The sequence below is a fragment of the Gadus chalcogrammus genome, chromosome 23 (genome assembly GCF_026213295.1).
Source record: "Gadus chalcogrammus isolate NIFS_2021 chromosome 23, NIFS_Gcha_1.0, whole genome shotgun sequence".
NCBI classification, from domain to species: domain Eukaryota; kingdom Metazoa; phylum Chordata; class Actinopteri; order Gadiformes; family Gadidae; genus Gadus; species Gadus chalcogrammus.
This window is the reverse complement of record NC_079434.1, coordinates 17,650,506-17,673,852: the sequence shown is the minus strand read 5'-3', so window position 1 is coordinate 17,673,852 and position 23,347 is coordinate 17,650,506. Positions and strand designations below refer to the sequence as shown.

At 43.4% G+C, this 23,347-nt stretch overlaps 1 protein-coding gene across 3 annotated transcripts in view; it reads right to left on the bottom strand.

Annotated features, from left to right (window-relative positions):
• LOC130377406 (NACHT, LRR and PYD domains-containing protein 12-like) overlaps positions 1-23,347 on the bottom strand; it is a 76,299-nt gene that overhangs the window by 44,833 nt on the left and 8,119 nt on the right. The window contains exons 10-15 of one of the 3 annotated variants that reach the window (XM_056584520.1): positions 17,610-17,783; positions 13,637-13,810; positions 13,099-13,272; positions 11,130-11,303; positions 10,922-10,968; positions 8,630-10,424 (exon numbers count right to left, since the gene is read on the bottom strand). In XM_056584520.1, the coding sequence (XP_056440495.1) occupies positions 9,868-10,424; positions 10,922-10,968; positions 11,130-11,303; positions 13,099-13,272; positions 13,637-13,810; positions 17,610-17,783 (1,300 nt within the window). In that variant the 3' untranslated portion in view covers positions 8,630-9,867. Of the gene's footprint in view, positions 1-914; positions 985-1,187; positions 1,302-1,468; positions 1,586-1,697; positions 1,795-4,271; positions 4,522-8,629; positions 10,425-10,921; positions 10,969-11,129; positions 11,304-13,098; positions 13,273-13,636; positions 13,811-17,609; positions 17,784-23,347 lie in introns of those variants that run through there. The other 2 variants (XM_056584519.1, XM_056584518.1) reach the window with 2 other exon arrangements.

The following is a 23,347-nucleotide window of genomic DNA, read 5'->3' as shown; positions in this document are numbered from 1 at the left end:
TGTCAATAATCGGTGGTCGCTTCATTCTGACCTATAAGCAGACAAACTGCCGGTTAAATCACATAAAACAATAGAGAAAGGGATCACACAGACAATTTTTTTCGCGCTTGGCCCACTCTGGATAAATGTCGTTCATATCGCATATGAGGACTTCGACGGCTGTGGAGAAATGCAATCCTCCGTAGCCACGGAGAGCTGTCATCACAGAGAGGGCATCTCATCGCATACTTACGGCATCGATAGGAGGGGGCGCTGTCAGCAGACTATTATTTAGACAAATTATTAGCAAATTTCAATCGGACAATTTGACCGGAGAGTTAGAAAGGGCATATCGCGCTTCTGCCTTCTCACACCGCGAGACAGGTTCGTGGCTTTGAGTGTCGCGATTTCGGTTTCGATACGCGTATCGTTACAGCCCTAGCATTCACAGACATACCCTGGCTGTATAGTTGATAGGTAGAAGAAATTTTGTGTAGACCTCAGTAAACAGTTTCCCGGTTCATCCACCTGTCTACCTCTTTCATTGATTCATATTCATGAATTTCATGTTTGATGAAGAACTATTTGATTAATATAAGATTCTATGATTCACTAGGTAGCTCAGTGATAATGGGCACCACAGGAAGGTGAATAAATAAAAACCTTTATTTGTATAAACTGGGTGACCTTTTCCTCCCTCTCAGGTTTCTGTTTCTGATACCCGACTTCTACATCAACAACGACGTGTCAAACTACTGACAGTCTGTTTTGCTTGTAAGCGCAACGAGTGGAAGACTCTGTGCTGAAAACTGGATCTCCACGCAAGACTGAACCATGCAATAAAGAGAGAGAGGTGAAATATGTAGACTATACTACCCCCCCTTAGGTCACCCCTGTCTAGAGCTGAAGTCAAAGGTAGTTTTTCATTTACACACCTTGATCAGCTCTGTTTGATTCTGCTGTACAGACTGAGCACTGGTAACCTTTGACCTCTCCTGGGGACGCCTGTGGAGAGAACACACACACACACACACACACACACACACACACACACACACACACACACACACACACACACACACACACACACACACACACACACACACACACACACACACACACACACACAGTATCTTTTTAATAATAAAAATATTTCCTGAATTGTAAATATCAGTTAGTAAAACTACTAGTTTGTTGGAAACTCCTACCCTTCCTCTCTGGAGGGGCGTCCATCTTTAAGGTCAGGAGGAAAATCCATAGACCAGTTTCTCTTCATGGAGACACAGCTGGGTCCAGGGGAGTCTGCTCTCTCCTTCTGGACTCTTATAGAAAAACAAGAACCAGGATTTATGGATGTTTGATAGATGCTGTAGTTTTATAATCTTTGACAAATCCTTATCCTTCCTCTCTGGAGGGGCGTCCATCTTTAAGGTCAGGAGGACAGGGATGTCTGATAGATATAGTTGTATAATATCTGATAAATCCTCACCTCTTCTCAATAGACTGATTTCCATCTCTAAAGTTAGCAGGATAATCCATAGAGCGGTCACTCTTCAAGGAGACACAGCTGGGTCCAGGGGAGTCTGCTCTCTCCCGCTGCTCTGGGCTTCAACACAACACACACACAGCTTTTACTAAGACTGATGATGGAGTCATGAGATATCAGTGCTGAGCTCTGAGAAGGACAACAGTCACAGACAGTGAGATCCTCTTCTTACCTCTTAGCTTTGCTCTGGTGGCCATGTTCCCCAGACAGAGTGGTTTTAGAGGTAGGAGCCCCCTCCTCTCTCTCCTCATCCATAGTAGACTGGAGACCTGGACACAAACACAATGCCATATTGTTTCTCTGGATTCTCTTTAAAGGTTGGGTAGGTGATTCGCTTTTTTGGCCATTTTTGCAAAATTACTTGAAATCCTTATCATAACCCGCTTACAGCCACTGAGTTAGAAGTACCGACATGAAAATTAAACAAGTCGATCATCTGTGGAACGGGCAGGGCTCGAAAAACTCCAGCCAATCATTTCCATTGCCACCGAGTTGCATTGGACAGTAAGTCCGTCAATCAAACGGTCGTACTGCACTCCCCCTCCCCCGCGCCCCGCGCGCGACCCCTTCGTGCAGTACTCGTGACCCAGAGCAAGCTCCTGTTTGTTGTTATCCTGCGGTAGCTACTGGAACTAGTTAATCCACATTTGGACCTAGCAGTAGAAGACAATTTCCATGGCAGACAAGACGCCACCATCCCCACCACCACCACCACCACCAGCAAAGAGAAGGAAAACTCTTTTTCAGAGAGTAATTGTTAATAAAAACGCTGAAAGAGAAAAACTGAAATCAAGAATAATCCTAGGCGCTGCTTTCGAACGTTGGCGGCAACTGAAGGACGAGAAGGGTCTAAAAACCGATGCTTGTGTGGCGGTTGACCTAGTTTCAAAGTTTATACCGTTTATACTCGGTAATACCGGTGTGGAGACGAGTGTATTACTCGGTGTGAAAATGTCCACACCGCGGCAACCCTAGTGAAAACCAGGACTTCCAATACAATTATATGAAACAAACATACATTTTCTAAAAATAGTAATGATTTATGTGACCGTTTAATGTTTATAACATCTGGTGCAACCATAGCAGCGAGAACGTATTCTCAGCAGGGGGTGCTGGGAGAAAAAAAACTGCACTAGACTCGCAACTCGTTACATTGATAAAAAAGATGTATAGCAGCGCAGCTCAATTACACCAGTGCATGCGCGCACAGTTGAAAATCGATAGTTCACATCCAGCTGCTCACAGAACAAGTTTAGCGCACCACCGCTACCCTCACACTTTTTCATATAACCTTTTTTCAGCACTAGGTCATATGAGCATTAAATAAATGCTGCGTCTCAAAATGCCTTGAACAGCAGCGAGTATGACTCGCTTTGCCACGGGCCGAAACAGTTCGGAGCGACCACAGCCAGAGCGAACACAGCGGGGCAGAGGAGTGTCAGGAATAGTCTTTGGTGTACACATCAGTACGGCCTATTTGCACTACTGTTTAGTGGCAATGCAGTGTTTTATTCGATGCCTTTTTATTTTCGTATATTATTTCAATGAATACAATTTATTTATTCATAAAAACCGGATCTGGTCTTCAAATCTTTTTTCCAAATATAGGTCGTCTTACAATGGGGTTTGTGTTTATATTTGGACCAATACGGTACAGCGGGCGCTCACATGACGTTAAGCATTTCCTGGTGCATAATGTGACGCTTCAGAACCTAAAATCCCGTTTCTCCCCGTTGACACGACAACTGCCCCTGGGGGCAGCACCCCCAGCACCCCTACTTCCCGCGGTACTGGGTGCAACTTACAGCTGAATGTAGTGCCATGTTGTTAAACGAAAACCTACGCTAGCCTGGCTCGCTCTCGCGCATCTCTGTTCGCGCTCGTGCATGATTGCGCGTCCAGGTACTTGGAATGGGTGGAGTCAGTCAGCGTTGAAGGAGAGGGGGTAGGACCATTTGAGTTGTGTATTTTCAAAATCTGCTGGCGTTTCGCAAATCACCTACCCAACCTTTAAGTACCAAACATGAAATTACTTCAGTGAAGACTTCCTATCCACCTCCTGTCTGACACACACACACACTATCTGTCCCTCAGTCTAGAACTACACAGTCAATCTCAACTTATGTCTAGATCACAAACTCTATCACTCTCTCTGTCTAGAGCTACATTCTAATCATTCTCTATGTCTTCTAGAATAGGGGGTTCATGTTAGAGACTAGCATGTAGTTCCTCTAACGGCCTCTAGGTGGTTTGCTGTAGGGAGTAGTATGTAGTTCCTCTAACGGCCTCTAGGTGGTTCACGGTATCTAGATCACACACCCACGCACACACGCACACGCACACACGCACACACACACACACACACACACACACACAATGCTTCTAACACGTTCATTTAATTATCGACAATTATTTATTTCCCTATAGATCCGACAGTTCCAAACCATCATTTATTAACGAATGTTACCGATGAAACTCGGACCGAACTGACCTCCCTACAGAATAAAAGCCCACAATACAAACAAACTGTTCTGTCCCGTTCCCGTACCAGAGGATCCGTATATAATCGCCCTCAACACGGTGAAACTAGTTACTGATGTTCTGACGCATACTCCTTCATTAAACCTCTTTTACACCACAAACATGGAAACACTGAGCTTGGACTGGAAACAGATTAATTTAGTAAGAATAAATTAATATAGTAAGAATACATCTCGTAAGAAAACAGGAATTCAGGAAACGGTACCTTATCTTTTCCGTGACGAATCGTGTGCTGCCCGTGTTGAATGGAAATATAGATGCAGAAATGCAAGGAAAGGAGGGAATAAAGAGATTTAGGTGTTCACCAAATAACAGAGAAGTGTTTAGAAGCGAGACAGAACATTTCAGGGCGTTTGCCTGAGTCTAACATGTTCTAATGCTCTAGTATTAGAACATGTGGTACTTGTTGATTAGCTCACGTTGTTATGGCAATGAATACGCCCTCAGCTGATAAACTAATGCCAGCATTTTTTTTCAACTGAAAATTAGCCCCCATGTCAACTGTTTCTGCTACTTGCTCCTTATCATGCTTATCATGCTACGCAGCATTACAAGGCTCTGCCGACTAAAACATGAGGCAATTCAAGAAGAGGCATAGATAGAATCGCCTTGTGCTCAACTGTCTTTGAATACATCTGACAGATTATGTCAAGGTTTTAAAATTATTTGTATTATTACCAAGTCATGGTATAACACAGCTGGAAATCGTGGATTTTCTGATAAAGACTAGCTAGCCTCTTTGACAGACAAAACAGCAGAAACTATGTTAGGTGCGCTCGTGCTGCATTTTTGGTTTTGTCAAACAGGAGACGCCCACCCACCAATCAGAGGTTAGAGATTCCTGCAGGAAGGTTGCGCTCGATTTCACTAGCCCATTTGAGCCTGTTCAATACAGCATCCATCCTCTCATTGCTTGTGTAAATGAGGAAACGATAGGTTGGGCTAAGGCAAGTTTTGGGTGGGCTTGAGCCCAACCAAAAAAGGTCTAGCTTCGCCACTGCCGACTGTGTCATGCCTACCCCCAATCAACTTCTCATTCAGTGTAAATGAAGACACTAGAAACACTGCCCTCTAATGGTCGTAATTGGTCAAAGCACAAACAACCTTTTATTGATTACATCAAATACAGAACGGAACTTTGACAAGTTTAATCGAGGAGAATAATCAAACAAACCAAACAAAAGCAGAATCAACAGTATCCATTAGGAGCCCAGTTAGGGGCCCTTGAAGGAGCAGTGTGTGGGGGGGGGGGGGGGGGGAGGGGGCGGGCCTCACCATCCTGAACAGAGGTCAGTCAGCCCCCGGGGTTTTGAGCAGCCCCTCTACTGTGAGGGAGGGCCCCCCAGGACTAAAGAGAAGGCCCAGCATTTAGGACCCCTCTGCTGTGAGGGAGACCCCCCCAGGACTAAAGAGAAGGCCCAGCGTTTAGGACCCCTCTGCTGTGAGGGAGAGCCCCCCAGGACTAAAGAGAAGGCCCAGCGTTTAGGAGCCCTCTGCTGTGAGGGAGAGCCCCCCAGGACTAAAGAGAAGGCCCAGTGTTTAGGACCCCTCTGCTGTGAGGGAGAGCCCCCCAGGACTAAAGAGAAGGCCCAGTGTTTAGGAGCCCTCTGCTGTGAGGGAGAGCCCCCCAGGACTAAAGAGAAGGCCCAGCGTTTAGGAGCCCTCTGCTGTGAGGGAGAGCCCCCCAGGACTATAGAGAAGGCCCAGCGTTTAGGAGCCCTCTGCTGTGAGGGAGAGCCCCCCAGGACTAAAGAGAAGGCACAGCGTTTAGGACCCTCTCAGGGGGTGAGGATCAGGGGAGCGGTGAGAATGAGGGCGCGGCCCGCTGCTCTGGGCTATCGTCTATCTACTGGACATGACTGCAGTGTGGAGGTCCGGCCATCAGGGGCAGCACTGAGGAGGCCTCAGTCCTTTATTCTGGAAGAATGGCAGAACGTCTCACTGGTGTCTCACTGGTGTCCCACTGGTGTCCCACTGGTGTCTCACTGGTGTCCCACTGGTGCCTCACTGGTGTCTCACTGGTGTCTTACTGGTGTCCCATTGGTGTCTCACTGGTGTCCCCCTGGTGTCTCACTGCATGGTGTCCCACTGGTGTCTTACTGGTGTCCCACTGGTGTCTTACTGGTGTCTCACTGGTGTCCCACTGGTGCCCACCCAGTGTCTGAACACAGGCCACCTATATAAGGTGGCCTGTGTTCTATTATATGCCTTTGGTTGCACCATGTACAGCACTTTGGCCAATGAAAACAGTTTTTACGCTGTGGACGCTGTGGACGCTGTGGACAGCAACGACGAGCTGCCCTCTCTGGGACGCCCCGTGGCCCACCGTGGAGCCCCGCCTGGGCGAGATGATGGTCATGGGAGGCTTCTTCAAGGGAGCGTCCTGCTCCCACCATAACCGCTCGTTTACATATCATAGAGGAGGGAGGAGGGGAAGAGGAGGAGGGGGACAAGGAGGTGAAGAAGGAGGAGGAGGCGGTGGAGGTGGTGGTGGAGGAGGAAGAGGGGGAGGGGGGAGGGGATGATGATCATGGGAGGCCTCTTCAAGTGAGCGTCCTGCTCCCCACCACCAGCGCTCATTTCCATCTATTCTGTATCTCTGTTTGAACACTGCGTCCAGAAGCCAAACTCATTTGAGTTACTAGTGCTTGTATTGAAGTTACTCGTCGCTTTTCCAACAGTTACCTGTTACTATTTTAATCAGTGACTTTATATTGTTAATCCTTGATTCGTTAGATGAGTAGGCCCTGTCCCATTCCTCTCCCCTTAATGAGAACACTTCCCTCCACAGTAAAGAGTGAAGTGATAGTGAAGATCGTTCCCTATGAAATGTGACACCACTATAATTAATATTATGCAGATTAGCGTAGTGAACGTGCTCCCCTACGTCACGCGCAGCACCGACGTGTCTACACTACAGGAAGGAGCCTACTACTATTTTCATTCACGTTTGAAAATGTCACCCTTGTGTCGAAAATAAGACAACCTACACATTCAGGTCGTACATTTAAATCCAGTCTACGGATAAATAATTTAACTTAATATATAACAGTTTGAGAAACATGGAAAAATAGCCGCTTGCTGAGTTCTCAACGTGTCCTGGGTCATACGTGATATTCCCTTGGCTGTGAGTGAGGTACCGAGCTGGCGAGCTGCCAAGGGACTTTAAGGGGAAATAGGCCCTCTCTCTTGCCACTAAGTATTGGATCACCCTACCCCTCCGAGGGAACGCACAACTTCTAGGGCTAGGGCTCAAATCTAGGGCTAGGGGGAATAATAGGATGGGGCCCTAGTAACTATTGCAGCCCTTCTTGGCGCTATAAATGTTATACGATGTGGTTTGAAGTCATCACATGACCAAACCAGCAATTTTAGAAATCAACTCTATTCTAGTCTTCTCTTCTGGTGTGCGTGTGTGTCACGCACACCAGACACAAATCAGTACTTTCCTATAGAGCGCACTCTATAGGAAAGTACTGATTTGTGTCAATCTGACAACGTTGCTCAATCAAGTATCGCTTAATCAAAGAGTCCCGATTCTCCAATGAATGGATTCCTATTCCCCCAGCCCCTGCTTGCTCTGCCCTGAGTCAAACCCCTGCATCCACAGACATCGTAGCTCTGTTGCTTTTCTTGCATTTCATCGACATTTGGCCTGCGGATGGAGTTTTAGTCTTCAGATAGTCGGTCTGAAATGTTGGTAATCGTAAGTGTCTTAAGTCATCGTATGACGTGTGTCTAACCTGAGAACCATGAGTGTGTTTATCAGAGGGTCTGATGAGCCGGGTGTTGAACGCGGAGGGGGCAGACAACGGTCTGGATGTGGGGGTCAGCCTGTTGACCTTTGGGCTCCTACCCCAACGGGTGCGTCTACATGGAGAAGCGGAGGATCCTGACCCCGGAATGAGGCGACGCCCTCATCCACAAGACCTCCGTCGACTGTCCTTTAGCAACCAGGACATGACCTTTCCCTCGCCCTGCTTCGACTTCGGGGAGAAGGTCAGCAGATATTTGCGTTCTCAAAATGACAAAATATCTGTATTGTATATTAACAGAAAAAAATTGATCAAAATTGAAGAGATTGATAATCTAGGAAACTACAAAAATCACAGCACATTATCGGTCCCAAATTTGATCAATAAAATATGAAAATGGTTTGATTTTGATTGACAAGGTGGGTGTGTGTGTGTGTGTGTGTGTGTATGTGTGTGTATGTGTGTGTGTGTGTGTGTGTGTGTGTGTGTGTGTGTGTGTGTGTGTGTGTGTGTGTGTGTGTGTGTGTGTGTGTGTGTGTGTGTGTGTGTGTGTGTGTGTGGTACTACCTGGAGGACTGCATCCAGCTGACCCGCCGTCCAATGACAGCAAGGGTGAGGAGGGAGGAGATGAGGACGTAAGAAAACCTTTGCACCATCTAACGTGAAATACCATCTAAGGGCCTGATGCTTAACCACTGGCCTGCTGTCTCTGAACCAATCAGACAGCAGAGTTCGCCAGATAGGCTAGGCTCTGGCAAGCTTAGCCTGTCTGTTTAGCCTGTCTGTTTAGCCACCTTTTTACTTACTTTTTGTTTTTGTATATGCGTGTGTGGTTAAAAAAGTCAGACTCCACTGTTGTGTGTGGTAATATCCTCCCTCCACACTGATGAAGGGGTGAATGGAGACTCCACTGTTGTGTTGGAGGTAACGTCTCCAGAAGACTTGGAGGATTTAAACTGAACTAACGGGAAGAATACGTCTGAACACACGAGAACGTTCAGTTGATCGACTGAGTTGTTTATTAACATTATGCTTTATGAACAATTACAAATCATAATGAATGAACATGTTGACTTGTTGTTCCCAACAGAACACAAAGAAACTATCTTCTGTTTTAAGTAATTTACAACATTGTTACCCTTTCCCATAGAACCCTTATCATCATTCATGATTATGTTGTTAAATCTGCTTTAAATCACGTTCCATGTCAGGCATGGCAAAATATAAACTGATTTTGTATTCCTTTAAAACAATGTTGAAAATATATAAAATATTGTAGGAAAATAGCGTACCATCAATCAACAATTAAAACACATTTTACATCAGAAAGTAAATCTTTGTTCAACCTGCTTAACCCAAAGGAAGATTTTTCTTTCATGGTTTATGCTGAACCTTTCAGAACGCCAATAAAATGCAGCATTTGGAGTTCAGTGGAGTATTTAAATCAATCACAAAGTGTTGTACTTCCACTGAACGGGTTGACCCCTCAGAGCATCAACAGCTGCTGCTCAACAACCCGATGTACTACAGGTACGTCCATGGGTCCACAAGTATTCAAACGTCCCCCTAACAGCTGGTCCTCAACAACGTCAGGACTGTGAGGACCCCCCCAGACCCAAGCGGCCCCCTCTAATCTGACGCTCAGCAGCCCAGCTGAACACAGAGAGGGCTGAGAGATGAACCACGAGAGACACTGATGTTACCTGCTGCTTACCACCGACACACAGACCTGCTGTGGGTTTAGATCCATGAAGGATGTGTGTGTGTGTGTGTGTGTGTGTGTGTGTGTGTGTGTGTGTGTGTGTGTGTGTGTGTGTGTGTGTGTGTGTGTGTGTGTGTGTGTGTGTGTGTGTGTGTGTGTGTAAATAAGTCTGTGTACTTGTGTGTGTGTGTGTGTTTATAGAGTGCGATGTGTTTGTTTGTGTGTGCGTGTGTGTTAATTTCCGTGTACATATGTGTTTGTTGGTTTGGGTGTGTTTATGACTGTCTACATGTGTGTGCTCTTTCATGGGTCTGTGTGTGTGTTTGTGTGTCTACAATGGACACTCACAGAGACACTGAGGAACCACTCATACTTAACCCAACCCCAGGGAGGAGGACCTCCTGGGTGAAGGAGGCCTGGAAGGTGTGGATGTGTGTCAGTGTGTCTGAGGACCCTCCTCCTCCTGGGGACAATCTGTAGAAGGACAGAGAGCCAGCGGGCCGGTCCAGATACACTCCTACTCTGTTAGAGCGAGGGAGGGGGAGACGTATGGCTGAAATACTACCGTTATGATAGGCACTGTAGACAGCAGCATCATCATTCTCATTACAAAGAAGAACCCAGGACTTGGTGTTCCATCCAAGCTGGCTGTCATTACCCAGTCCTCTCCTTGTCATTCCTCTGTATGCCACTCCTATATCAACCCATCCTCCCCACTCTACCTCCCAGTAGCAGCGGCCAGTCAGACCCTCTCTACACAGCACCTGGGGCCGGACGTTAAACCTCTCTGGGTGATCCGGATACGACTGGTTCTCTTCACCCCGCGTCACCTTCCTGCTGTCCTCAGACAGAGAGAGTTCTCTGTGGGCTGTGTTTTGGTCCAGTGTGAGTTCACAGGCATCTGACGGGAGGAACATGATTAGGCTGCTAAACCAATATTATTAATTATAATTATCATCATCATCTTCATCCTTATTAAATAAACAGCATCACCAGCTCTAATTTAAATCTAAAGTGAAATACATGCATCATTCAAAACATGTTCATATGATTATTATGTGCTATAGCTAATGTAATGACAGGAATTAAAACAAAATTATAATTATTATAATAATGACAAGTTAATAGTATAATTTAAGTTTTTGAATATAATATAGACATGTAATTATGATTAACAGTATCCTGATTATTATGGTGTTATGTCCAATGTTGTAAAATCATCACTCATGATATAATCACAGCAATTATGTTAATGTTTATATATGTAAGATACATGATGTCAGTCATCAGCTTCATTCCGAGAAAGATCTGAATGAACAGACGTCACCTCCTGCTGTGTGGATGGACTTTCCCTCTCAATAGTCAGTGTGCGTTGTGATGAATCAAACAGACACTTACACTTCTTTAGAGCTGGTTTCAGCCTCCACACTCCACCGTGCTCCACACTGGGGGGGAAACAAAGTGAGAGCAACATGTTGAAACATACGCCACTATACGCCTCTACACAACATAAGTTACAGCTGCCTTTTCAAACCACTTCATCTAGCAGCGGGTTGAATCCTTGTAGGAGACATTGTCTCTGAGTGATGAGCTGTCCTCTCCATACCTGAGAGTGTCCAGTCTCCAGCGTGGATCCTCCAGTCCAGCAGAGAGCAGCGCAGCTCCTGAGTCTCCTGGGTGATTGTAGCTCAGGTCAAGCTCTCTCAGATGGGAAGGGTTGGAGCTCAGAGCGGAGGCCAGAGAAGCACAGCCTTCCTGTGTGAACAGGCAGCCAGACAACCTACACACACACACACACACACACACACACACACACACACACACACACACACACACACACACACACACACACACACACACACACACACACACACACACACACACACACCTTTATTTATTCTATCTGGATGAGAATATTTCTTACTGAAGTAAACAGATTAATAAAGTATTAATTCCATATGATGGACAACTTAAAGCTTTATGATTTATTAATTCAGATCACAGCCCGTCTAGAGCCACCATCACCGAGCCTCGATCATGTCTACACTAATGGAAACTCCTCAGAGTTACAAAACATATAACACATAACATCCATAACATACAGACAGCAACCCCTAACCCTCACATGAGCTGGCCAGAGTTACATCACATATAACTTACATAACATGGTAGCAGTTAACAGTATTGCAACCCCTCACCCTCACATCAGCTGGCCAGTGTTCTGTCAGCTAGAATAACCTGTTAACTCATAACACACTAGCAGCTAACAAGACAGCAAAAATAAACAACCCTTCAAAAAAAAAAAATATGACGTTCCTAAAATCCTCGTCCTCTAAAGTTCTGTTCCTCCTCTGGCCTCTTGGCCTCCTTCCTCCCATCTGTGCTCCACTGACATGTTGACCCCAGCCTACAAATGAATAATGATGCTGAATCTGGTGGGGATCTTAAGCCCAGTTCAGACCAAAGATTCGCCCCGCAGCGAGGCTGTTTTGGAACGTCGCAGGGGAAGAGTTGCAGCAGCGTGACCCTAACCCTAACTTCAGGTCAACATTGGGGGATCGTAATTATTTCGTTCAAATGTGTTCAACCAAAAAGTGGCCATTTCAGCATTACTTATCTGTAATTTATTTGATTAAATCCAAATTTTGTTTGTGATGATGTATGAAATAACCCATTCGATCAATTGAGAACTGCATTTTAAAAGTGTGTTATGAGTGGCATGACATGCACTCATTTAACATGCCCTGGGAATGTATAAATATTCTTGAAACTTAAAACTGGACCATATATTCATTAGAATAGGATTTCAACCCAATGAAGGACCACTATTGGAGTGGGTTTGACGAAGATTGGAATAAAATTAATTGTTTGGAGTGCTGCGGCAGAACGAATCAAGGAATGGGCGCAGTATCGGCCCAAAAGCAACAGGCCTACAATGCGCTTTACAAAGTAGGAAGGCGAGAATATAGCCTAGTCCCCCCCCCCTTTACACACAAATTCTCGAAGGGGATCAATAAAAATAAACCAAGAGTTTTTGCAAATAGAAATCTCTCTACAAAGTTAGAACTGCTCATGATGATATCGCTGCGTTGTCTCTGTGGAGACAGCGCAGCAACACCTCTACCCAAGCCCCCGCCCCCCCGGAACCGCGGAGCAGTCGCATTTACATCAGAATGAAACCCAACAAACCGCCAATGTGTGTGTAGGGTCCGGGAGGGTAAATTGGGGTGCTAGCTCAAGCAAACTAATCGCAAACCTAAATTAGGCTACTTTTTAGCCTGATGCTGCTGTTGTGGCTCTCAGCTGTGCCAGAGCGTTCACAGTTGCTAGGGAAACCACCTGACGTCGCCGCCCGGTGCAGCAGTTTGAACTGCCCCATTTTTAGAACGTCGCAGCCCGTCTCGTCGCAAGGAGTTGGAAGGAGTTGCGAGTTGCAAGTCGTTGCAAGGCTAATCTTTGGTCTGAACTGGGCTTTAGACACGTGTCGTCTGTTCTTTTAGATCACAGCCCACCTAGTCCTGGATCATCCCTTACTCTTAAACAAACCCAACGACACATTTAACCCTAACCCTGACCTGAGAGTTTCCAGTGTACAGTGTGGACTCCCCAGTCCAGCAGAGAGCAGCTTCACTCCTGAATCCTGCAGATCATTGGTACTCAGGTCCAGCTCTCTCAGACTAGAGGAGTTGGAGCTGAGAACTGAGGCCAGAGCTTCACAGCATCTCTCTGACAGATGACAGACATTCAGCCTTCACACACAAAATAAAAAGACCACGTTACTGTGTTTATGTCTTTAACATTTTCCATAATTGAAAAAGAAGTTATGCCAACATATATTTTTTTTATATTCTAATAATAAGCTTTAAAAAAAAGCCTGACTACATGTGAATAGGTATAATAATAAAAAAAAATATATAGTAAACTGTACTTATATAACATTCAACTTATACTGTCATGGCAACAACAATATAAATATGTTGAGATATTCTTGTACAAAAATATTATTTAGGGGTGTGAATTTTGATTTTATCGGCTTAAATCTCTACATTAAATTTACTTTTTTGGTATAAAGATTATTGTGCTGTAAAGGTTTGCACATTGAGTAAAACTGACCTGAGAGTTTCCAGTGTACAGTGTGGACTCCCCAGTCCAGCAGAGAGCAGCTTCACTCCTGAATCCTGCAGATCATTGGTACTCAGGTCCAGCACTCTCAGACGAGAAGAGTTGGAGCTGAGAACTGAGGCCAGAGCTTCACAGCATCTCTCTGACAGATGACAGCCAATCAGCCTTCACACACAATAAACAGAACATGTTAGGAATCCTGATTTAATGTTTTAGACGACTTTTCTGATAGTTAGCTATCAGAAACTTTTATTTTCTGATAGTTATATAAAAATGATGATAAATTATTCTTCTGTAAATTATATTGTGGTGATCACGGCCGTGGTCACCGTGTCCGGGTGCCGCAAAGGATCCTGGGAGGCTCGGGGGGAAGCGGCACCGCCACCAAGGGAGTTGTGTGTGTGTGTGTGTGTGTGTGTGTGTGTGTGTGTGTGTGTGTGTGTGTGTGTGTGTGTGTGTGTGTGTGTGTGTGTGTGTGTGTGTGTGTGTGTGTGTGTGTGTGTGTGTGTGTGTGTAAAAAAGGCAACTCTCTGGGTCTTGCGTGCATTGTGTAACTGCTTTAAACCTGGGCCCCGATTCCCGATAACGATGGATCCAAGCTCATACGATCATTCTCACGAAGGATCTTGCGAACCTTCGTAAATTTCTTTGGTGCGTTTCCTGAAACTCCTCTTTACATGAACGCGCGTGTTAGCTCTAACGACGTTTGTAGGCTTGAAACTGTCCACTGACCAGTGCTGGAATGGGCTCTGTAGGATGGGGAGACGCAGGAATGTTGCAGGAAAATAGGCTTAAAAAGGGTTCAAATATGTCCCCATCAAGGCTAACAGCAGAGTATCCTACGAAAATAATAGACTACAATAATATGAATGCTGAAGATATTAAAAGACAATTGATTAGGCCTGGGCTGACATATGCTTTGTCAGTCCTAATCTTGAACACACTGTGCGTATATTTTTTCAGCTTGTGTGACAACTACATTTATCTTAATTAACCTCGGGTAGTGTTAACACGTGGATCATATGGGGTCAGAACAGTCTCATTAATAATTAATGCACGGAGAAGGATTCACAAATGTATTTTCTGATTTATATATAAATTAATCTCTTCCCACAAATACATTTCAATGCACACATAGATGGATATCGGTATGTATAAATGTAAAATAAATCCATAAACAAAAATAAGTTTCACAAACACATTTCTGATCCACACACAAATGTACCTTGTTTTAAATAAATGTAATATAAATCCATAAATATATTAATTAAAAAAATATTTGCAATTTTCATCACAATGTATTTGGATGTTGTAACATTTATATACAAACTGTTAAACTTGTATTTACAAGACGTTTTTCATTTGTGAACTTACTTGCATTTGTGTGGGAACTGGTCTGTATTTATGTGTGGATTTTTGAGACTCTCCTGACGTCGCTAGATTCACAAATGCATTTTTTTGAACAAGGTAGTCTCTGTAGCCAATCAGATGCCTCCCTCGTTTTCAGTCAACCACATGACTGCTGTGACTGGGTTTTTACGTCGGTGCCGTTTACTACTTTAACGGCACCGATAATCCCAAAACCCAGTCGAATTTAGATGGAAAAAGTGTGTGGCTAAACGTGACGCAGCATTTACTTCTTCACTACCTAGAGATTGTTATATACGATCATTCAAAAAACCATGTTCTTTCCGATAGAGTAGACATTTGACAGAGAACCGGGAGGCTCGGAGACTGGACTCAGAGGTCGGAACTGCAGCCATGTGATTGGCTGAAAACGAGGGAGGCATCTGATTGGCTACAGAGAGTTCCTTGTTGAAAAAAATGCATTTGTGAATCTAGCGACGTCAGGAGAGTCTCAAAAATCCACACATAAATACAGACCAGTTCACGCACAAATGCAAATAAATTCACAAATGAAAAACGTCTTGTAAATACAAGTTTAACATTTTGTATATAAATGTAACAACATCCAAATACATTGTGATGAAAATTGCAAATATTTTTTTAATTAATATATTTATGGATTTATATTACATTTATTTAAAACAAGTTACATTTGTGTATGGATCAGAAATGTGTTTGTGAAACTTATTTTTGTTTATGGATTTATTTTACATTTATACATACCGATATCCATTTATGTGTGCATTGAAATGTATTTCTGAGAAGAGATTAATTTATATATAAATCAGAAAATACATTTGTGAATCCTTCTCTGTGCATTCATTATTAATGAGACTGTTCTGACCCCATAGTATGATGCCGCGAAAAAGGTGTGCATAAGACGGCATATTTGGCAGTGTAAAAACGCCTTATGATGGTGCTGGTAATGTAAGCGGGAAAGCACGCAGGGTTCAGGCACGCATCGCAGCACATTTTCCCGCAGCAGTCTACTTTCACTGCAGAAACCACGTTCTCGATTGTGCACTCCACTAAGGTCAGGGATGTCCAATTAATAATGAACTTCAACACAGCCTCACCGAAGCACCTACAGTGCTTTATGGCAAACAATCGCAACAAAAAACGCCTGCAGAAATTCCCCGACACCCGCTGGTCTCAGCATGATTCATGTACGGTATGTCTTCTGTCATTGATCAATATGAGGACATTTTAACCACGCTGGTTGAATTAAAATCAGAGGGAGACAGCAAGTGCAGCTCGAAAGCGACGTCCCACACAAGACCAATGGAATCATTTGATTTTATTATATGCCTTGTGAGAGGGTTGCCTTGGGATGTGGCGTTTGATCGGTACATTTCGGCTGCACATTTATTTTTGGAATTTTAAATTGCTGCAATAAATTATGTTGTTGTTGACTCTGTCTCTGTCTTCAATTTTTAAATCTTACAGTAGTCTATTAGTAATATATTGGCGGTAACCACTGTTTTGGGGGTAATGCGAAATGGGGCCAGCTGGACATTCTGTGGTATTGGATGTGTTTTAATAAAACACATCCAATACCACTGAATGTCCAGCAGGTGACTCCACTGAGGCTATAGTAACGATGCTCTTAGCACCCTACGAGTACCCCTGGAGCCCTCGTTAGTGTGAGAGTTAGAGTGTTTTCACGATGTTCGTTACGCAACCATGCTTTCGGGAAAAGGTGTGAAAACTGTACGATGTTCGTACATCGAACTTCACGAACCACTTAGGCTAACAATGCTTCGGGAAACGGGGCCCTGGTCTCCCGTCGGGTCATTCCTGTGCTGCTCGCCACAATATAATCAGTCTACGTAGACCTATAACCTTAGATTGATGCAAATACTGTGACTACATTTGTTTAAAGGGAACATATTACACCACCAGGTGTGAGTGTGATTAGCCATAACAAGCTGTTTTGAAACCGTGCAGCTTCTGACATCACAGGTCGGCGTGTCCACCTAGATGTATAACGGATAGATGGTATAATATGTCCCCTTTAAACAAATTAAGTCACAGTATTTGAATCAATCAAAGGTTATAGGTCTACATAGATAATTATAATGTGGCGAGCAGCACAGGAATGACCCGACGGGAGACCAGGTTTAAAGCAGTTACACAATACACCGCAAGCACGCGCATCGCGCGTGCGCGCGCGTGCATGTGCTGCTCGCCAAAATATAATTAGTCTACGTAGACCTATAACGTTCGATTGATGCAAATACTGTGACTTCATTTGTTTAACTCCCACTCTCCCGTTAACAGGAGATTGTGGGAGGGAACTATAATTACATTTTGCGTATATAATTGAAAAGATGCAACGGCAACTCTTGGATAACTTTTCAACTTTTCATTTTCCCACATAAACAGCAAGGTGTAATATGTCCAATGGCACCACCCTGATAAACGTGGTCAGCAAAGGTACTGAGTCATCGATTATATATTTAGACGACATTTAGGATTGATCCTCAAACCAGGGGCAAGTAGTCGTTTTTTAATAATCTCCTGATATGGAACTGTTTGCACATTGATTAAAACTGACCTGAGAGTTTCCAGTGTACAGTGTGGACTCCTCAGTCCAGCAGAGAGCAGCTTCACTCCTGAATCCTGCAGATCATTGGAACTCAGGTCCAGCTCTCTCAGACTAGAGGAGTTGGAGCTGAGAGCTGAGGCCAGAGCTTCACAGCATCCCTTGGACAGACCACAGCAATTCAGCCTGCACACAATAAAAAGAACATGTTAGGAAGTGAGATCAAAAGTGCTTAAAAGATCCAACCAGCTCACAGGAGAAACATGGTGTAGCTAACGAACAGCACAGGGCCGCCATGGGCCCACACTGGAGGGGAGGACGTCCAGTGATGCTAGCGCCTCCGCTCTCCTCGCTGCTATCAGGGATCAGGGAGTGAACTCAAGGAGATGAATGTGGACATTCAAACTTCCTTCAGCAGTCCCCTGATGGCCGTAGGGATCCAGAACTCTGTGTGAACAGAGTCAGCCCTGACGAAGCAGAGGGCTGTGGAGCCAAGGAGGGCCTTCAGCGCACTCTCAGACCCAATGCTTCCTTCTGTAAGACTATTGACCTTTTATTTTGATCAATCATCATAAATGTGCTTAAGCCCATTTACAAAAACCTAAAACACTAAGGGCATTTGCCCTTCCTGACTTCAGACACTTTTACCGGGCTTCAAAACAAGGGCGACTATGAAACCCCTCTGGGGCTTTGCTTCTCTAAATATTCAAACATTCAATGTTATTCTGTATCCCTACATATTGAATAGATTCATATTGTTCTGTATTTCTACATATTTAATCGTTTTATGTTGCTCTGTATTTCTACATATTCAATCGTTTTATGTTCTGTATTTCAACCTATTAATACATGTTGTCCTGCATGTCAACATATTCAATTATGTTGCTTTTATTTCTACGTATTCAATAGTTATATTTTGTTCTATTTCTACATATTCAATCCTATTATGTTGCTATGTATTTCTACATAATCAATAGTTTTATGTTGTTCTGTATTTATTCGTATTCAATTGTTTTATGTTGCTCTGTATTTCTTAAGGCTGGGGGTAAACGATTATTTATTAAACGATTAATCTGGCGATTATTTTATCGATTAGTCGACTAATCTAATGACTAATTGGACGATTATCTATTTTTCTGTTGCTCGATTAATAAAACCCGCAATGTATCTCAAATAAATACCAAAAAATTCTTAATAATATACTTTATTTAATACGGAACCTGTAAAGGGACATGAAAAAAATGTGTGCGTATACTCTCTTGCGCTCCGCCTCCAACTACGAGATGGTTAGTTACATCTTTCCTGCTGTCGGCTCCCAGACCGAGGAGCACCGGTGATACGTTCCCTCCAGGGCCGATGCTCTCTCGGGGGCATGACCCTTCACTTTGACCAACAGTGAGTCTGCTTATATGTCGGAATATGATGGAATGAAGCGGCCACCGATTCTTGACAGGCTGGGTACTTTATTCTTCCACACAACCGGACTCGTTCATGACTTCACTAGACTGACACGCACGCTATCGCTCGCTCTCCTCGCTCGTCACCTACTCGCTGAGGACACACACACACACTCACACACACACTGCCAGTGATGTGCGCACGATATTACCCCGTGCTCATGAAATACTTTCTCGTGCGCACGAGATACTTTCTCATGCGCACGAGATACTTTCTCATGCGCTCGAGATACTTTCTCGTTTGAGATGCTCCAACATTGCTGTCGTGCTCTTGTGATATGCCAACTCCATTTGGCAAAGAGTGCAAATCACAACACCTTTCCGTTTAGGACTTAACTTGAAGTATTTCCATACCTTTGATGATTTCGTGCGCGGAAATTTTCCTTTATTGCAACTTTCGTCCATTTCTCCGTTGAAAATCGTCGACGGAGAAATTGACGAATTTTTGACGTCGACATCATCGACGCGTCGCTACAGCTCTAGCATTTCTACATATGTTGTTCTGTATTTCTACATCTTAAATTGTTTGACCTATTTCTGTATTTTATGTCTTCAATTGAAGTTCTGAAGATAAAATATATATAAAGTATATTTGTAAAAAATAATGACGTAGCAAAGACCTTATAAAGTCATGGCAACAAAAAATAAATTGTTGAGTTTTTCCTATGAAAATTATACATTTATGAACTTGAAATGAATTATACATTCATACAGCGCTTTTCAAGTCACCTTACATTGACTTCATATAGGGCTTTACAGTGAAGGGGGGACCTCACTAACCACCACGAATGTGTAGCATCCACATGGGTGATGCACGGCAGCCAATCGGCGCCAGAACGCTCACCACACATGAATTGTGAATGTGTGATTGGAATGTCATATTTTACTTTGTTGACCGCAATGTCATGTACATTCCCTTTAACACACACACGTACATACACCAATATACATGCTTACACTACCATGGGACCACAATGGAAATAAGCCCACGGTATTTTATGTGTTATCATTTTGACCTGTTCATTTGTATGCTAACGTTTGTGCATGCGTCAATAAAGAATTTCAATCATTTCAATCAATCAATTAAACACCAGCTTGAGGTGGAGAGTGAGGGGATGAATAGGGGGCCAGATTGAATGAGCCTGGTTGGGCAGCTTTAGCCAGGACCCGGGGAATCCCCTACTCTTTTTGCGCTTCCCCCTAATGCGCTGTTTTGGTGTCTGTAGCTATAAAGCAAATGAGGAGGAGCGAGGCGGGTCAAGGAGGAGGGTGGGGGTGTGGCCCTGAGCAGCTTGCAGCCACGGTACCATACGCTCTGTTTACGGTGGCTGTATCGCTATGGCGAGAGGCACACAGCCTTTAGCCGTGTTCTGTAAATATTCTAGAACACAAAGGAGACCTGGCTGGAGCTCTATATGGTATCTAAATAATATCATATTATACATAGATATCTATTAGGGATGGGCACGAGTAGTCAATTCCAAACTCGAGTGATCGAAGGAATTCCTCGAGGATCAATCGAGTACTCGTTTGATCTATTTTTAGAATGCAACGCATCTGCAGCAGGAATAGGCCTAATGATGAACTGCAATATTACCAACCAAACATGTAATGCTTATTCTCCATCAAAAGAGTCTGAGTTATCAGAGTATTCATTATTTATTTTTGCAAACGTTCAAAACACATTTTCCTTACAAAAATAAATATGCGTCTCACAATTTAAATCACGTTGAACCAAGGCCTGTGACGGTTTAAAAAAAACAAAAACTAAACAAGTAGCCTAACCTCATCTCATTTTCGTCCGCTTATCCGGGGTCGGGTCGCGGGGGGAGCAGCTTCAGTGGGGGTTTCATTCCGTCTGCGCACGGCACCTTCTCAACAATAATCAATAATCTTCCTCCCACTCAGGGTGAAAATTGTAGGTCTTAGCTCGTTTCCCCTCAGCCATGCCAACGTTTAGGAGTGCGTAACTACTGTTGACGGCTTTCAACTGCTGTTGACAGCGCATGCGCTACCGCGCGTATATGTCCCGTGCAAATTGTATTTTATTAAAAAAAAATAATAAAAAAAAATCTTTTTTTTTTCTTCACCCCTCGCGGTCGACTTGGGATCTGTCGGCGGTCTACTGGTAGACCGCGATCGACTGGTTGGGCACCCCTGTTATAGACTCTCATCTCCCATAACATCACAGTCAGGGTGGTGGCTTATATAATTTATCTTCCTCTGCCTTAATGTATGTAATTTGGTTACATTAGTGATATTTTGGCCAGGAATAATAAAGTATATACAATCGCTATTTCATTTATTTTCTTTTATTTTCAACATTTACAAAAGAATAGGGCCTGCTGGGAAATCTGTTCGACCAATCACTGTGATGTTTTGAGTGTACATACGACGTACCCTACATGATACTCCCGTATACCACAATGCAATGCGGTCGTGTTTTTCCAAAGGAGAAGAAGAAGCTGATTAACCGCGAAAACGAATACATTTAATAATGGAGTCTCTGTCTTCGTTTAGAAATGTCAACAATTTATGTGGAATCTAACATAGAAAATGTAACATTCAAAATTAATTTAAAAAAACTTGAACAAGGAAATGTTACATTCAACATCAATCCAACCTCCAGCTTTCCTCGTTAGTGCCCGGTTTGTTTACATGATGTGGGCGCATCTGTCTGCGTCACACAAATACCCGGCGCATTTACTGACGCACATGACGTTTAAAAATGTTCAGCGTAGTGTCCGAATCCTCGTTTGTTCGTTCCCTATATAGTGCACTATATCATGAACACTATATAGGGAATAGTGAGTGAGTGTATAGCGAACGACTTCGAACACAGCTAGTATCTCCAGTGGTGTATAAAGTACTCAAAAGCCATACTTAAGTAAAAGTACAGATACCTTACTGGAAAATTACTTAAGTAAAAGTAAAAGTCACCTTTTAGAATAGTACTTAAGTAAAAGTATTAAAGTATCTGATCTTTACTGTACTTAAGTATCGAAAGTACTTTTCTGATATTAAATGTACTTAAGTACTGAAAGTACAAGTAACCGTTATCGAAACTCCTCCCTATAACTGCCCTCGTCCAATCATGCCTTAGCACTAACTGGCTAGATAGATACCTCGCCAGAGATGGAATAAGAATAAATAATCTTTATAGGTTATTAGCTAGCTTGAATTATTCTATACAAATATTACCCAGCGGTGAAAGAACCTTACTAGTTTAAAATGTTGTGCTGGTGGTATTTATTTTGAGGTCGTGAAGTTTCTAATTTTTTGATTGAGACCTGTATGATTTTGCTTCGATTATTGTTGTTTCCCCTTCGTTGTTGATCTTTTTTGAAAACATCCTTCCACTGCATATTGCAGTCCATTTTGCCATGATCTGGATGCTGTCGCGGAGTTACTCCAAAAAAAAATCACTGACACTGACAGATATCGTAGCCCGACCTATTATCCCGCAAGCGCTGGTACACGTTACTTAATATTGATTTTGGTGTCATCCAGGATCGCGGATTTTCGGAAAACTTAAGTCCCTGCCCAAAAAGGGTATTTAAATTAGCTTTGTAGCAAAAATGGCACATATACAGCGTATTGAAGTGTATAAGATAGTTTTGTAATACTGCGTGTACAAACTAGCCTGATACAAATAGTAGAATTTTGATAGCCCTTGCCCTCGTCCTAGCCATGCATTTGTGTGTTGACAGTCGTAGGAGTTTTGATCGACGGAGCAACAGTAACTAAGCAAGGGGGCTTTGCGAACGTGCGCTGGGACAGCTGATTCGCCAAACAGGCTCGCAGTCTGTGTTCTACCACAGTCCCGAGGTTATTCTCATATCTCTCATGATTCTTTTTTTTTTTTCTAAAGATGAGTTGATTTTGTAACGAGTAACGAAGGTTTCAAGGGAAATGTAGCGGAGTAAAAGTATCTGTTTTCTTCGCAAAATGTAGCGAAGTAAAAGTAAAAGTACAGAGAAATATAAGTAGTAAAGTAAAGTACAAATATCCAAAAAAACTACTTAAGTACAGTAACAAAGTATTTCTACTTCGCTACTATACAACACTGAGTATCTCCAACTCTAACATATTGTTAAAAGCTAAGCCATACCATTGCAATGTTTTGCAAGCTAAAAAGTGGTACTAAAAAACGTAAAGAGAAGAAAGACCTGGCACACAATTCGAAATGTTTGCACAGCGTTTTTCCTGTACCTCACCATACCAGTGACAGTAGCCACAGCAGAGCGGTCATTTTCCAAGCTCAAATTGATAAGACTTCCCTAAGGAGCGCCA